We start from the raw sequence: 17,158 nt of genomic DNA, 5'->3' as shown, positions 1-17,158 counted from the left end.
CGCTGATGCCTTAAACCATTTGCAGGCTATTTGTATAATGTATCTTTATCTTAGTTATGTATTAAAATTTAGATAAATTATTCCAGTAGTTTAAAATACGGTTCAGAACAATGATTTAAATTAAAAGGATTTCATAGTCTTGTGGAAAATAAAATGTGATCTTATGCTTTCACTGTACTGCTTTTATTTTAAATATGAAAATAAATTTGGTCACCATGGGATTTCTAAAACATGAAATTTCAGAAAATTTTACTATGTTTTCTTGGGGAAATGGCTCGGCTGTAATTTTAACTGATAGGATAATTGTTCTTGAATTTCTTATAACCTGCTGTTAAGCTTGGTCATAGAAGTTAGTAATAAATACTAAATCAATTTCTCTATCCATCTATCTACTTGTAGTTCAGCAGAACTGTCATTCTGGTTGCATTCCAGTTTTAAGACTGGAATGCAAAATAATTCTACATAAATTTAACCTGTTTGAACTTTAATGTAAGAAAGAAAAGGTTCCCATTCCCTTCCCTACTTAAAATGGCCTCTAGAAAATAATGCAGGAGAGTTTTGTTAAATACTGAGGTTTATGACATAGGAAGAAGCTGCTGTGAGAATCATTATATATGGCTTTGATCACAGGGGTGTCAAACTCAAGACCCATTGGCCAGATGCGGCCCACGATGAGGCCATATCCAGCCCACTTGGCCATTCTGGAGGAGTAAGGGGCCGGTCCATGCCATCCTGGCAGATGTGTGCATGCACAGGCCCAATTCTCTGTCACCACATGCAGGGCAACAAAAGTAGTCTGTAAGGACTACAGGCTACAATATAAAAAAATAGTTCAGACCTTCCAACATCGCAAGATTTTTTTTCCATGAGAAGTTGGAAGGTCTGAACTATTTTTTTTTTACTGTAGTCCCACAGTTGTCTTGCACATCACGGTGGCTAACAGCTGGAAAGCAGGTTAGTGAATGCATGTGGCTGCCCTGAGAGGGTTGGGGGATGGGAGTTTGGCATGGGTGGCCTGGCTGAAGGGTGCTTAGGTAAGCTGGGCAGGGTGGGTGGGGCAGCTCTGCACCTCTACCTTGATTAATCCTTCATCTCCCCCCAGTGCCTCACTTCGTTCCTCACCACTTTTCCTTGCTCGCTGGCATAATGGAGGAGGAGAAGGCTGAGCAACGCACTGGTGCAGCAGCCACAAAGCGAGGTGGCAGGGGGTGGAGGACGAAGCAAGACAGAGTGTCTGGACCTCCACCCCTATGCCCCACACCGGCTTATTTGAGCACCCCACCAGCCAGGCACTGCAACGCTATCACTGCCACCACAAAGAGAGAGAGGGGGGGAAGGAGAGGGAGAGAGAGTGATCTATGCTTCAGCCAGGACATCCAAGCTGGTGAGGGAAGCAGGAGCCCCTTGAGCAGCCATGATTCCCCTCTCCCCAACCAGCCAGCCCTGCTTGACCCTAAGTCTTGCTGTTCTTCTCCTTGTCCTCCCCACTCAAGTTATGCTGGGCTCTGCGAGACAACAGGGTCTCTCATTTTTCCCCTGGCATGGCAAACTCTAGCGGGCTGGACGCGAGCGTGAAGGACCTGGCCCCGCAGTGCCTCCTCGCTCAGTTGAAGGCCTTCAAACAGTAAGGCTGGCACATGCAAGTGAGGAGCACACCTGGGCCATGGACAGCATTGGTTCCTTGCCCCAGTTGATTCCAATTCCACGGCCAGCCTTACAGTCTGAGGGCAGGAACAAAACCTTCAACTGAGCAAGGAAGCACTGCAGGGCCAGGCCCTTCATACCTGCATCCAGCCCACCGGAATTCACCGCCCTGGGAGAGGAATGAGACCTCATTGTCCATGGAGCACAGCTGTATGCATATGCTGCGCCTGCATGCACATTGGGCACTTGGAGTGATCTTTGAAGGCAAGCCCACAGCTGCACCTTCACTTTCTTCAGCCTGGATGCATTAGAGGAACTCAAGCTGCTGGTGACGGCAGCCATCTGAGCAGCCATGATCACCCTTCTCCTGGCAGCCATCATCGCCTGACCTACTCCCTGGACTAGCTAGCTGGCACAAAGCCTTGCCATTCTTCTCATCCTCCTCATCCTCCCTGCTCAAGTGGCTGTGGGCTCCATGGAACAAAGAGGTCTCATTCCTCTCCCAGCGCAGCAAACTCTGCAGGCTAGCTGGGGAGGGACCACCCCACCATGCCGCTGGCTGGCTTCCTCAAAGGCGAAGAAACAGCGGCAGAGAGGAGACAGGTGTTTGCAAGATAAGTGAGTGTGACAAGAGGGAGGGAGAAGCATGGGGTATCTTAGTGGGTTGAGAAGACCTTGAGGGGATGTTCTATCACTAGGCCTCCCACGGCCTTCCCCATCCTGAGATATTTCATGTGAAGTTAACAAACGGCACATTGGTATTCTTGAATTGTAAGCTCTTGGAAAAGTATCCCCTCCTTGTGTGTTGCAAACAGCCATTTCTACTGGAGAAATATTTTCCTTTGCTATATTTCCAGTCTGTATTAGACCATGGCAGAGTCCCTACAGCCCTTTTAAGGATTATGTATTAATAGAAAAGTAACTAACTTACCTCTGTTCTTAAATGCTAAAGCTATTGCACATTAAAAACAGAGGAACTCTGATCAATACAGCTATGTGAAAAAGTCCTGCATGCTTTACAGTTTTGACATTTTTTGGATAGGCCATTAATTTTATGATATTTTATGCTAACTGCTATGCAAATATTGTTATATTTAAATAAATACTGGTGGTTTTTAAGTGAAAAGCATAAGCTTTTTACAATTTGGTGCTGTTTGGATGGGGATTGTGAATTTTCTTGCATGCTTACAATGCATGTTTACAACGACTATGAAAACAGATTAACTGATGCATACCCAGTGGCATATGTGTTGCAATTACTAAGGCCGATGCTAGTGTTTTGTTAACATTTTTATTGTTTGTGGCCCTGAAAAGGACCATTTAGTCCTGGTTACTAATATGAAATTTGCCAGTCATTATTGCTTATCACCGGGTGCTATCGCTTTGGCATAGACTGTATAAGCCTTTGCACATGATCTTTGGGGACAATGTGGTACCAGGCTGCAATAATGGATTCAGTCAGCTCCTGCTTTGTCTTTGGATGCTTCTTGCTTATTTCCTAACCAATCTTGGCCCACAAGTTCTCAATTGGGTTCAAATCCAGGCTCTGAGCTGGCCAATCCAGGAGTTTAACACCATGCTTCTTCATCCACTGCTAGATGGACTTGGGTCGATGACAAGGAACGTTGTCATCCTGGAAGTAAAAGTCCTTCCCTACAAGTTGCTGAGCTGAAGGAAGCATGGTCTTTTCCAGGACTTCCACATACTGCTTGGAATTCATGATTCCCTACACGATTTGTATCTGACCAATATCAGAAGCAGCGATACAGCCCCAGATCATCACATGCAATGGATGCTTCACAGATAGATTCAGGCAATACAGCCTAAATTCTTCAGCTGGAAATCTTCTGACATACTTATTGCACTTATTCCCAGTCAAGTAGAAATTGCTCTCATCACTGAAGATGACCTTGGCCCACTGTTGGTTGGTCCACTTGGCATACTTCTTGGGCCATGCATATCGACGAGAGCGATGAACGTTTGTGAGCAAAGGTTTACTTAGAACCCTGCAGCCTTTGAGCCCTCTGGCAAGCAGTCTGTGATGCACTATGCTTGTGCACACTTTTACATCACATGTTTCACCCCAAATTCTTGTAATCTGAGGTGAGGTGAGCTTCCTGTCAGCCATTGAAATGTGTTGCAGAGCCCGATCTTGCTGTTTTGTTGATTTTCTTGGTCTTCCAGAGTGGACCCTGTCATCAACTGAACCAGTTATTTGGTATTTTTCAACCACTCTGCTCACTGTGGTTGCAATGGCATTTCACTCTCTTGGCTATTTCTGTACAGGAGTAACCTTCTTCATGAAACACAATGATGCAATGCCACTGCTCAGTACTGGTAAAAGCAAAGGCCTTCGTCCTTGCCTGCAGCCAGAGCTAAATTAAATTTCTTGATGCTTTTCATGCCTATTTATAGTGAGAGAATATGACAACATTGATTGTCTCATAGCCTCTGTGCATTTTCATTGGTCAGCCAAAGCTCGCTGCTGATTGGCTACTTTTGATCCTAACATTTTCAAAAATGCAACTTGTGTTTATTTTAGCACATAAACTCACTCAAAACCTTAAAAAGACTTTGGTTATATTAATAAAAATTCTGCATCTCAATTTGACTACAGAAATTTTCATCAAAGTACTAATTTTGCGTGGTTTCTATGAGTGAAATGTTGATTAAACATGTAAATACAGGTTAAAATTGAAAGCATGCAGGACTTTTTCACACAACTGTATCAGAGCCTTCATTCTGACAGTTTTCTCTTGTAAGTCTGCAACAGGTCAGGATGGGGTGATACTCTTCGTTAGTTGCTTAGGACTGATTCTGTGCAAAAGGCTTATTAGCCTAGCTCCGCCCACTCTGGGTGACTTCTCCCCAGTTTCTACTCAGTCCTTAGGAGAATAGGATGTGTGGCATTGCCTCTCCTGCCTTTGGAAATTTTAGTTCCAAAGGCAGCCTTACAAGGAAATTCTTCTTTGAATGAAAAAAAAAACCCTCCTTTTTGCCTTTCCCTTTTGAATTTGGTGCTTTGCTGCACAGCTGACAATTGGGAGTCTGCCAAACATGGGCCGCAGGGGCCGTTTTCAGCCCCCGAGGGCGAAGAGCAGGGGATTGATCAGCCGGATGGCGGTTCGGTGAGGGTCATTTTCAAAGTGCGTGAGTGTCAGTTCATGTTCTTTGCAGAGCCGCGGGGTAAATTCCCCCTCTGCAGTGAAACAGGGAGCCACGTGGTCCTGCGGCTGCCTTTTGCAAGTTTCTCTGCCTTTGCAGAGCAACAAAAATCCAAGGAGAGCTCAGAATCCTCCCTGGGGAAGAAACAGAAGTCTCATGTGGATCAGGCAGCCACTTTGAAGACTCCTCATGGCCGGTGGCCATTTTGAAAACACAGATTGGCCATTTTGAAGATTCCAGTGGCCATTTTGAACAGGCTTCTTCTTCATACCACTTCTGCGCCTTTTGTCACCACCAGTTACTGTTTCCTGCTGCAGACGACATCGAAGGGTAGGCGCTAAAAATTCCTATTTTTCCTGGTGGGGATTGATTTCCCTATTCCGAAGTAGACCAGGACCCTTGGGCTCCCAACCGGGACTAGTCTATGGTCATTGCCCTATTAGGCCCAGGAGGGTTTGAATCCCAGTAGGAAATGTTAACACTTTCTACTGAAGTGTGGATAGGGCAGAAGAGAATGGTGGTCATTGTGGGGATGGAGAAGATTTCCCCTGAAGTTATTTTATAAACCCCTCCATGTGCTCTCCTCCTAGCACAGGCATTCAGTCCAGCATTGGCCTTGCTGCTCAAGATGGCTGAACCCCCAAGGGAAACCAGAGTTTCCAAAGCAGCCAACCCTCAAAAGGTTGCTCCTACTGCTTCTACCAAAGGGAAGCAGCCTGTCAAAAAGGCTTCCAAGGCACAGGAGATGCTGCCAGGTGCCATCAGGCCATCGAGAAGCAGATAGACAAAGTGCATCAGTCCTCTTCTTGCTCAATGTCTGCTCGCCCCACTTCTCCAGCATCACTCATTAGTGAAGTGGATTTGGAGGAGCCTGGACCTTCTCCCAGACCCAGTTTCCAGACTTGGTCTCCTGATGGGTCCAGGAGAGGCGCTTCTCCTATTCCTTCTGAAGGAGGCAGTCAAGCTGATGATCTTCATGGAGAAGTGGCACCTTGGCAGGAGCGTGGGCACAGTAGACAGGGGGTAGAACCCTCCTACTGCCACTGCAGCCAGACTAACTGACCCTTCTGATTTGGATGTCCCAATTAATTTGCAAATCCTGATAGACAAGGCAATCAGGAAGGGCATCTCAGAGGGATTGCAGAGAGTGACCTGACATTCATCTGCTGCTTCTGATTTATCAGAAAGAAGATCCTGGATTTGTGAAGCTCTCTTATCTCTTATCAGAAAGAGGCTGCTTTATCCAGGATCCAGTTTCTGGGTTGGCTGAAGACTTCGCTCCTGTTATCTCAGTGGCTCCATCATTGGTGGGAGAACCTGATTGGCCAGAATCCGATATGTCAGTGGATGAAGGCCCTTTGCACAAGATTCCAGTGTTTATGGGGTGTTTTAAACACTCATTGTTTAGTCCCTTGTTGTTCAAGGCTAGGAACACCCTGAATCTGAAAGGCGCAGATGATGAGGTAGTGGCCAATCTTCTTCCTGAGGAATCAGATGTTCTGTTCAATGAGCCAGAGGTAAGAAAGGAAGTGGTTCCTTCTCAAAATTGTTCCTGAAGGTAATCAAGAAGCAGTTTGAAGTTCTGGCCACAGGGCCCAATCCTCTGGCCTCTGACCGCAGGTTTTTCAACGTGGGGCCTGAACTTACCAAGATGCTTCAGGTCCCACAGTGAATGCTCCTGTTACAGCTTTGGCCTCCTCGTCTGCTCCTTCGGACCTGGAGGAAGTCCTCAAGGCTGAGGAAAAGCGAGTGGAACAGTCGCTACAGAGATCTCATCTGGCCGTTGCCTGGGCTGTCAAGGCTTCTACAGCGACATCATTCTTTACGAGGACTTCGCTCAAGTGGCTGAAGTAGCTGCAGGATAGAATCCCCTCATCAGATGTCCGTGCCCACCAGGACATCAACAAGAAGGAAGGATCATGGTGGCTATAGAATTCATGACTGATGCCACCCTACATAGCACCAGATTTGCCACGAAAGCCATTGCTTGCTCTGTGGCAGCCAGGCGCGTATGCTGGCTGTGCAACTGGCAAGCTGATGGCAGACATAAATGGAAGTTGGCATCTGCTCCAGTCCAAGGGGAGAAACTCTTTGGTGAGGTCCTTGAGTCCCTTTTGATTGAGACTAAGGATAAAAAAAAAATCGTTCCTTCACTCCTAAAGAACATCAGTCCGCTCCTTATTTCAAACACCCTCAGTTCAGAGGAGAGCCAAGTTCCAGTTTTCACCGGCCGTCGAAACCTGCATATCAACGTCAAGAACCTCCTCGTGATTGCTCAGGCAAAGGCAAACAGCAGTTTTCTTCCAAACGGCCCTTTTGAGGAGGGGGAAGTTGCCCGTTCCATCACCAGCACTAGTGCACATGAGGGGAACCCATTGGTGGCCGTTTAGCATGCTTTGAGGCCCAATGGGAAGGTATTACTTCAGAAGCTTGGGTTCTGTCCACTATTAGATTGGGTCTTAGAGTTCTACTCCACTCCTCCAAGGTTCTTCATCTCCTGCCCAGTCTCTAGAGATGCTGCGAGGTGGAGTCTGATGGAGTCAGTCATCCAGCATTTGCTGGATCTCAAGGCCATTCAGGAGGTTCCCCTCGCCCAACAAGGGATAGGATTCTACTCTAGAATTTTCTTTATTCCCAAGGCCTCGGGGGGTGGAGGACAATTTTTGATCTGAAACGACTCAATAAATGCATTGTGTACAGGTGTTCTAAGATGCACACTCTTCCATCTTGGAGAGCATTCGGCAGGGGGACTTCCTCACATTAATAGACTTGACAAAAGCTTATTTGCATGTTCCTATTTGTCACTCACATAGGAGGTTTCTTAGGTTTTGTTACCGGGGTGCCATTTCCAGTACAGGGCCCTTCCCTTTGGTTTGTCTTCTGCCCCCAGGATTTTTACCAAAGTCCTGGCGCCTTTAGCTGCACACCTTCGTACTCTCCCGGTCCATTTACAATGTTATCTGGATGACATATTAATCATGTCTTCTTCCTTTCAGAGGGCTCAGCAGGATCTGCAAGTCATGATCTCAGTTCTGCAGGACCTAGGGTTTTCCATTAATAAGAAAAAAAAACCATTTCTCTCCTACTACTCTTCTCCTTCATTTGGGGGCCATTATTGACACTAGAGTGTGTCAAGTTTTTCTATCACAGGAGAAACTGGAGGGTCTACAGGGGATGATTAGGGGTATCCAGGGTACGAGTTCTGTCCCTTTGGCCCTTCTTTCTCAACTTTTGGGAAAAATGATTTCCTGTATTACCATTGTCCCCTGGGCCAGGTTCCATGCCAGATCCCTGCAGTGGTTCTTGCTACCTTTTCAGAAGGCTGGATCCAGCCATTTCCACAGGAAGGTTAGATTGTTCAAGCATATTTTACTTTCCTTCCACTGGTGGCTTTCCAGGGCCATGTCCAAAGGTCACTCGTTCAAGCTTGAATCCTGCCTTGTCCTTATTACTGATGCCTCCTTGGCAGGTTAAGGTGCCCATTCAGGTTCCCTCTGGGCTCAAGGTTTATGGTCTGAACAGGAACAGGCTCATAGCATCAATTGGTTAGAGCTTAGAGCTGTTCATTTGGCCCTGAGGAAGTTTCGCTGTCAGGTGTTGGGATCTAATGTCCTAGTTATGACTGACAATGTGGCCACAAAAGCCCATATCAATAGACAATGAAGTACCAAGTCCCTTTCCCTTATGACAGAGGTGGAGTCCCTGGTCATGTGGGAGAAACGACACCTTCTGTCGATCAGAGCTGAGCATATCTCTGGATCGGATAATGTACAGGTGGATTTGCTCAGCAGGACAACTATTGACCATGCTGAATTGTAATTACATCCTCTATTTCATCAAATCTCTCTGAGGTTTGGATTGTTAGTAGTGGATTTGTTTTCCACGTCCCTTTATGCCCACTTGGCCAGATTTTGTACTAGATATTTCTCCCAGGGGGCAGAAGGCACAAACGCCTTACATTGCATTACTGGCCTTCTGGATTACTGTCCGCCTGTCCGCCTTTGCCACTATACCAGTGGTGATTCGAAAGCTCTTATTGGAGTAGGCTGAACTCATTTTGGTGGCACCTTTCTGGCCTCGCTGGCATTGGTTTGCTGATTTAATGGGTCTGTCCCTTGGCGGATTCCTGAGGAGGATGTCTCTCTTCTCCAGGGGTCCCTGTCTCATCCGGAGCCCCAGTGGATGCCGCTGGCAGTTTGGCAATTGAGTGGGGCATTTTTAAAAACACCAAACTCTCCAACAAGGTTATCCAGACCATTCAGGCCTCCAGGAGACCTACAATTTGTATTTATGAAGCTACTTGGCTATCCTTCTCAGCTTGTTGTGCCAAGTCTAACATCTCACCTTCACAAGCCTCAGTGGCTGTGGTCTTGGAATTTCTATAGGCAGGCCTGGACAAGGGTCTTTCCCCCAACACTCTTCACAGGCAGGTGTCTGCCATCTCGTCATTATTGACTTGTGGAAAATTAGAATCTTAGGCTCAGCACCCTATGGTCCATAGATTTCTCAGAGGAGCGACCAACCTTTGTCCTCCTGGCACATAAGTACCCCACTTGGGATCTAACCAAAGTCTTGCAGTCCCTCATGAAACCTCCGTTTGAACTGCTTCGACAGGCCTGTCTTCATCTCCTCACCCTAAAAGTGGCATTCCTGGTGGCAGTCACTTCTGCGAGGAGAGTTTCAGAGTTGGTTACACTCTCAGTTCATCCTGACCTCTGTCTTTTCCATCCTCATCAGGTGGTTTTACGGTTGGACCTGGCATTCATCCTGAAGGTCAACACTTCTTTCCACAGAGCTCAGGAACTGGTCCTTCCAGACTTTTGTTCTCATCTGGTCAATGAGTTGGAGAAGACTTGGCACACTTTGGATGTGTGCAGGGCTTTAAAGATATATATTAAATGTACTGCTGCATCCCGCAGGACAGTCTTTCTTTTGTTCTTTCCAACCTTCCTCGTTGGGGGGTAAGGTGACTCCATCTACAGTGAGTAGATGGATCAAAGCATGCTTAGCTTGAGCCTATTCCAGCAAGTCCCTGTCAGTTCCCAGGAGCATCACAGCCCATTCCACTTGTAGTGCGGCCACAATGGCGGCTTGGGCTACACAGGCGTTGGTGGAGGAGATCTGCAGAACAGCCACCTGGACTTCACCTTCGCCTTTATCCATCACTACCACCTGGACTCCTTCACTTCAGCAGATGCGGCATTTAGTAGAGGGGTCCTCCAACAAGTCATTTTGGACCATGTAAGCCAGGACCAGTCTTAACCCTCCCGAGGACAACTCTGCTTTCCTATATCCCATCCTGACCTGTCGCAGCCTTACAAGGAAAAATGGGTGTTGTTTACCCGAATGCCACCTTTCCTTGTTAGGCTAGACAGGTCAGCCTCACCCTAGGGGAAGATTCCTTTCATGGGACCCAAGAGAAGGGGTCCTGCTAATATTCTTGTTTTTTCTTTTGCCTTTATTAGAGGCAATCTGGTCTGTCACACTGACTTCACAGAAACTGGGGAGGAGTGGGCAGAGATAGGCTAATAAGCCTTTTGCACAGACTCAGTCCTAAGCAGCTAACAAAGAGTATCACCCCATCCTGACCTGTCTTGCCTAACAAGGAAAAGTGGCATTCAGGTAAACAACGCCCATTTTGCTATACTATTATCTGTGGATACCCCCATGAAATGCAAGCATTGGATAAACTGAGCCTGGTTTGTTCTCAGTCTTTTATGTGGCCACAACTACTAGCAAAAGTGGCATTTGATCACAAGGTGACGAGACATCAAGAAATGTTTCTCTCGGTGGTTCCGGTGGTGACGTTGCGGCGGTGAGGGGAATGAAGGATGGGCTTAGTTGCTTAGCCCTGAATCTACAAGTTTGGAGGCCCCTGTGAGGGCACTCAAGTCTTGGAGGGATTTGTGGATGAGTAGGGAAACCCAAGGAGCAGCGAAGGGGAGGGCGATTATCCGCTGCAATGAAGGGATACCCTTTTATTCCAATGTGCAAGCATCTGTCATTTTTTAAATGAGACCTGAGATCGAGACAGCCTAACTGAAAAAGGAAGGGAGGAATTGGATAACAGACTGTGGCATTGAGTGTTTTATTTTGAACTTTAAAGCTGAGAATGATGGAGAGTGTTATCGGAAAAGGAAAAGATCACAGATCATGAAGGGTAGAACAGTGAGTCTCAGAAAAAATCAGGCCTGAGCTCAATAAGTGGGTGGTAATTTGGCAGTGGTGATAGCGGTGCTTGAAAATGAAGGATTTGCCCAAGCCAGTTAATTTCTGCGAGTGGATTGAACAAATGGACAAATGAGAAGAATAGAAGCAGACAGGTTTAAGATACTTTGACTCGAAGTGAGGAAGAGTCTGGGAGCAGGTGCCTAAGGAACTTGAGGAACTGATTGCTTATTCTTCAGTGGCGTTAAGGACAGAGAAGAGCAGAAAGAAAGAAACGGAAGTGGCTGATGCAACAGACTGCTGAGTCTACATAGAACAGAACAACTTACGTTATACAATAAAGGTTTAATTGACAATCAGAGGCTAATTAATGTTAGGAATAATTAATTGAGAAGGTGTTTAATGAAATAATTTTATAACATTATTAAGAATTGATATTTTTGTACAAATAAGAGACTAAAATATTTGTATGTATGTGTGTGTGTATATATGTATATATGTATGTATGTATGTATGTATGGTATTCAGCTTTATTCGGGTATTTTCCCACGTCATGGTAGTTGTGCTTTTAAAGTTGTAGCACGTTTGGCAGAATCTCATCTGCCATCATCAGGCCTGTTGATGGCAGATGAGATTCTGCTGAAACGCTGCTACAACTTTAAAAGCACAACTACTATGACGTCGAAATACCAAACAAAGCTGAATACCATACATGTAATACCAGCGAAAACTTAAGAGTGTATATATATATATATGTATATATATATATTCATATTCTTACACTCATATTAATATAGGTGGGAAAATATCTTAATGAATTTGTCATATATTTGAAATAGAGTGTGTAAGTTTAACTTTGTTGATTGATTTATTGATCAGGATAAAGAATAGAATATAAATAGATAAGTGTTTAAGTTAGTAATTTATATCATATAAGATATTATTAATTTACATTATAGTAGTTAAATTTGGATATTAGAATGGATTATGTGTCTTATATTTTTTTTAGATTAAATAGTATATTAAATATTGATAATTATATATCAACACAATGTGAAATAATGTAGAGAATTAATCGATTGCTCTACAAAGTGTATCATAAGTGGATATCTTATTAATGAATTTGGATTTTTCGGAAAAGGATTTAGAACAGTGATTAAGAGATGATCAAAGGGTGATACTGAGATGAGTTGAATATTGAAAGATAGGTTGAATATTGAAAAGATAGAGAAACTAGATGGAGCATAATTATAGAGAATCGTGTATAGAGAATTAAGTTAAGTACAAATTAATTTCAGATTGGCTAAACAAATTAAAACTTTAAAAAATAGTATTTAAATTACTGGATCTTAATTTGGGATAACGTATAAAAAAAATTAAAAAACAAAACAAAATCTTCAAATAAATGATGAGTATCACTAACAACGACACTGAAGGCCGCGGGAAAAACAACAGCAAACCCATCGATGTCGATTGTTTCTTCAGTGACCCAAAGGTCAATTGAAGGGATGCTTACCATGGAAAAACAAAATACAACATCAAATACACCAAATATGCAAACAACCCTTTTAGCAATTCAGGAAACAATGATTCAATTCCAAGAAACAAAGTCTAAAAATAATGCTGAAATGAAAACAGAGATAGGTGAAATGAAAAATGATATACACAAATTAGATGAAAAAAGGGGCTCAATTCAACAGGGAATAGAAAAAAATGAACAAACAATAAGAGCTGTGGCAACAAGAACGGAACAAACTGAGAAGAAACTTGAGTTGGTGGATCAGAAGATGATAGAATTAAACAAAGACTTAGAGGATTCTCTCATCCATTTGGAGATGAACCACACAGCCTTTGATCTTAAGATTTCAAAATGTTACAGAGACAAAAAAGGAGGACCTAGAAAATGATAATGGCTGAAATAATAGTAGAACTTCTGCAAAGAGATAAGCATGAAATCCTAAATGAATTGGATGGTGTAATACAGAGTTCATACAAATTATGCCAGAAGGCATAGGTTATCGAGAGAAGTGCATATTAGGTTCACATGAAAGAAAGTAAGAGATATAATTTATAAAATAACAAGGGATGAACTGATGATGTACAAGGAAAAGTAGGTACAAACTCTGAAACAGATTCCGAGAAGGGTGAGAGAACAAAGACAGGACTAGCAGATTTAGCAGATTGGGAAAATATTTGGAACAAAAATTAACAAGATCAGAGCTCTATAAAGAAAATATGTACAAGATGTTTTATCGTTGGCATTTGCCACCAATGAGATTGGCCAAAATATACCCTAACATAAATCCGACATGTTGGAAATGCAAACAGAATCAAGGTATCTTCTATCATATGTGGTGGTCATGGTGGCCTGGAAGCCCAAAAATACTGGACTAAAATATGGAGATGGATACAAGAAATAGGGAAGATCGAATAGAGTTTAAACTGGAGTTGTTTTTGTTGGGAATAATTAAAGGGAAATTTCGGAAAAAGATTGAATACATTTTACTACATACAGCAACAAGGATAGTATATGCACAATGCTCGAAATAAAATAATACACCCTCAGAGGAATTAGTAATTCAAAAAATTCTAGATTGTGCTGAAATCGATAAATTGACATTAAAATTAAAAGATAAAGGAGAGTCAGAGTATTATGAAATTTGGGACAATTGATATAAATGGTTGAACAATAGAAATAAAGACAACGGAGATAAGAAAATTATATATAAATGTAGATATTTACATGAGATTGCTTTATATAATAATGATGGCACAGAACTGTTAAAACTATTAAAACATGTAAAAGTTGAAAAAGAACAATAAAAATTATTGGGGGGGTGGGGGGGAGAAATGCTTCTCCTTTTGCATTTGAGCATCCAAAGAAGGGACAAGAAAGACAAGAGAAAGAAGGAAAGTTAAGAGAAGAGAGAAGGAAAAAGAAGGAAAGAGGGGAAGGAAGAAGAAAGGAGAATGAAGAGGGAAGGAAAAAGAAGAAAAGGGAACAGAAGGAAGGAAGATTATAATGAGAGAGAGTAAAGGTCTGAGGTAAATCCTGCCTTATCAGGTGGCCATCAGCAGCCTTGCTGCTTCCTGTTGCCACCCCCTTGCCACCTCCTCCTGACCTTTCCTGGTGGTCTCCCATCCTATTGCTGAGAATGCTTTAGTTACAAAACCAAGGCTCCTCGCAAGGAGGGAGTGGGCCTCCATCTGACCAACACATTTTGCCCTCCTGCACACACCATGAGCAACCTGGCCAAGGAGAGCAACCACAGCAGCAATGGGAGCTGGCCATGCCTACCCCAGCCATACCCATCCTAGCCATGTCCACCCTGGCCCCCCTGAAGTCAACCACAATCTTGATACGGCCCTTAATGAAATTGAGTTTGACACCCCTGATCTAATACAACTGACTTATAAAAGGAAAGCTTTTGTTCACTTCCAAATACATTTTTCTGTGCTCTATCCACAATGTTCACTACAGTCTCTTTATTGTTAAAATCCATTAGTTCATTTCTCTCATATAAAAAAAGGCAAAGATGAAGCTGTATTCAGGACTTCTGCATTCTCATTGCAACTCTTTTATTGTATCTACATGTTGAGAGGAAAAAGTCTGAAATGAGAAGAACATTCTATATGTAAATTCCATGTAATTTAGAACACAAGTTATATAGAGGTCTAAAATCTGTGTGGGCCTACACATATAAAACAATGCATGGGCATTGACTAAAAGGGAGTGAATTTTTCTAACAACTGAGATGTGAAACCTGAGGTGGTTCTATTGACCTGTATGAAAATGATACAGAATTCTTTCATTGAATAATATATGTCTTTGTTTGCTCATAATATTTATAAATATTTTTAGGCCTGGTTGCAGTATGCCAGAAATTTGGGACATAGAAGATCTTGCCAATATCGGGAAAATTCCTTTATGCAATCTCATGTGCAAAGATTCCAGGCCATACTTCAGGACAGTGTTCAACAATAATATATTCAAAATATTGGAAGTTACCAGAGAATGATTCTTCAGTACTGTATCATTTTTGGTAGTATATGTTTTAAATCAGCATTTATTTGTTTTCTTGAAAAAAATTCTGCTTGAATTTCAAGACCATTAAAAAATAAAAATAATTGATGTTAATTACAGGCAACATTAGATTTGACTTGCATTCCAGATTATTCAACACTCAAGCTTTTTATCATTTGAAGCAATTGAAGCTCTGTACCCATGTCATTGGAAGACGTCCTTAGCAATCCAATTGTATTTATTGAGAAGTAATGTCCAGTTGAAAAAAGATAGAAATAATTTTAGTTTGGAACTATAGGCTTTCTAAGATGGAATACTACTCTTTAAAATATAAACAGTTAACATTTACCTTGGCCCAAATTTGTCTCTTTCTGGGACAGTTGTTTACAATTTATATGCAAATGTTTATTGCATTTCAACACTTCTTAATAAACATTGATCCTAAGAAATTGAGCAAAAAATATTTGTAGAAAATAATGCCAAAATCAGTGAAATTGTGCAGACAATGATTCCTAGCAAGAGTGTTGCAATTTTAAACCCTGAACGAATAAGAGTTGATAAAACCTAAAACATTTTCTCATATATAGTCATCATTATATTGGTAATTCAATTTCCTTTTCATGCTTTTCCTTTCTGAATAAGCATAGTTTTTTTAAAGAAAGGATGGTTTCCATGACCCTATATTACCATAAATAGCTGTTTACTTTATTAAAACTTATTACTTATTCACTTATTACAACTTGTTTATTTGTTCTGCTTTAAAATTGAGTACCTTAGAATTTACATTGAGCCAGATGATACATCACAAGACAGAATGCTTCTAAATTCTTGTTTATCAAGGCTGAGAAAGCATTACAGTGTATGTGTTAATCTTTACTATTCCTTTCTTTTCTTTTTTCTTTTTCTTTTTTTTTGGTAGAATATTACATCCAAACCAGAATTCCTGATTTGTTGTTTTTTAACAAGCCAAACTTAGAATCCAACATTTATTCTTGGCTTGCTTATTGTCTTGGATCCAATATTCAAGTGATCCTTTTCTGAATAGTTTTTTAAACCCTTTCACTGGTAGCAGAAATAGGGATTCAAGGGATCCTTTTCTGAATAGGTTTTTAAACCCTTTCATTGGTAGCAGAAATAGATGAGAAGTAAACCATGCCAATGTATATAGAAAGAATATATACGCTTCTTCAGTAGTTACTAAAATAGGACTGCAGAAATTCATGCAAATTTATCTGAATTTTTCTACTATTGACATGGTATGATAAACAAAATAAACTTGTTGCATGTGTTAATCTTTTAAAAACAGAAATTTTCCAGGAAAATTGTACTATTTTGCCTTAATGCAATAAAGGATCATTATTAGTTCTTGTACAAAGTTTAATGTAATAGGAAATAACATTTATTCTCTGAGAAATAAATTGTAACCACTTGGGAAAATGCAGTGTAAAACAAGTATGCTTTTGTGTTATTCCATTATACACCTTGGAGTTACTTTATACAACATAAATTCCAATAGCGCAGCAAATTTAGGTAAGTTGAAACTACATTCTCAGGCTCATTTTTATAAAAACCTTCTAATCATTTCTGATTAACTGTAGAGATTATGCATAGTTCCAAAGCTTGGTTGCCATTTACTTTTTTGTCTGGTACTATAGACCATGATTGTATACATTCTGTGTAAGTTTAACACTGCTGAAAAATCTTACATGTTTAACTGAGAATGTTAATGTAGTTTTTTTCCCCCTGACAAAGTACAAAAGGATAAATTTAAATTTTAAAGAAATTTATTTCCCATTGAAGATTGAATCGTAAACTAAGATCCATTCAAAAGGCAGGAAATTGGAATCATTATTTTATACTTTATATTGTAGAATAGAAAATACTGTATTTTTATGGATTTTATGTCAATTGTTGATGTTTACTTTCAAATAAAAGTTTTGTTCATAATTGTGTTTACATAAAAATCATTTCATAAATAGCAAGTATTTTTCTATTATATTATTTTCAAGAAAATAATTGAAAAACAAGTTTAATCTATTTTTATCTAAGGCTGCTCACTAAAATTTATTATACTTACATATTAGAGAAAAGAAGAAAATTTTGGTAACTACATACCGTTTGCATTGCTGATTTATGAATCATATTTAATTATTCCAT

General features: G+C 41.5%; 1 protein-coding gene across 1 annotated transcript in view; it reads left to right on the top strand.

Annotated features, from left to right (window-relative positions):
- Positions 1–16,948, top strand: part of DPY19L1 (dpy-19 like C-mannosyltransferase 1) — a 165,305-nt gene extending 148,357 nt beyond the window's left edge. The window contains 1 exon segment of the mRNA XM_087917167.1: positions 14,840–16,948. Coding sequence (XP_087773293.1) covers positions 14,840–14,996 — 157 coding nt within the window. The 3' untranslated portion in view covers positions 14,997–16,948.
- Positions 16,949–17,158: the final 210 nt, after the last annotated feature.

The sequence above is a fragment of the Pseudonaja textilis genome, chromosome Z (genome assembly GCF_049901715.1).
Source record: "Pseudonaja textilis isolate UNSWEBS1 chromosome Z, rPseTex1.2, whole genome shotgun sequence".
Taxonomy (NCBI): domain Eukaryota; kingdom Metazoa; phylum Chordata; class Lepidosauria; order Squamata; family Elapidae; genus Pseudonaja; species Pseudonaja textilis.
The sequence above is the reverse complement of the archived record's forward strand: the minus strand, read 5'-3'. Positions and strand labels throughout refer to the sequence as shown.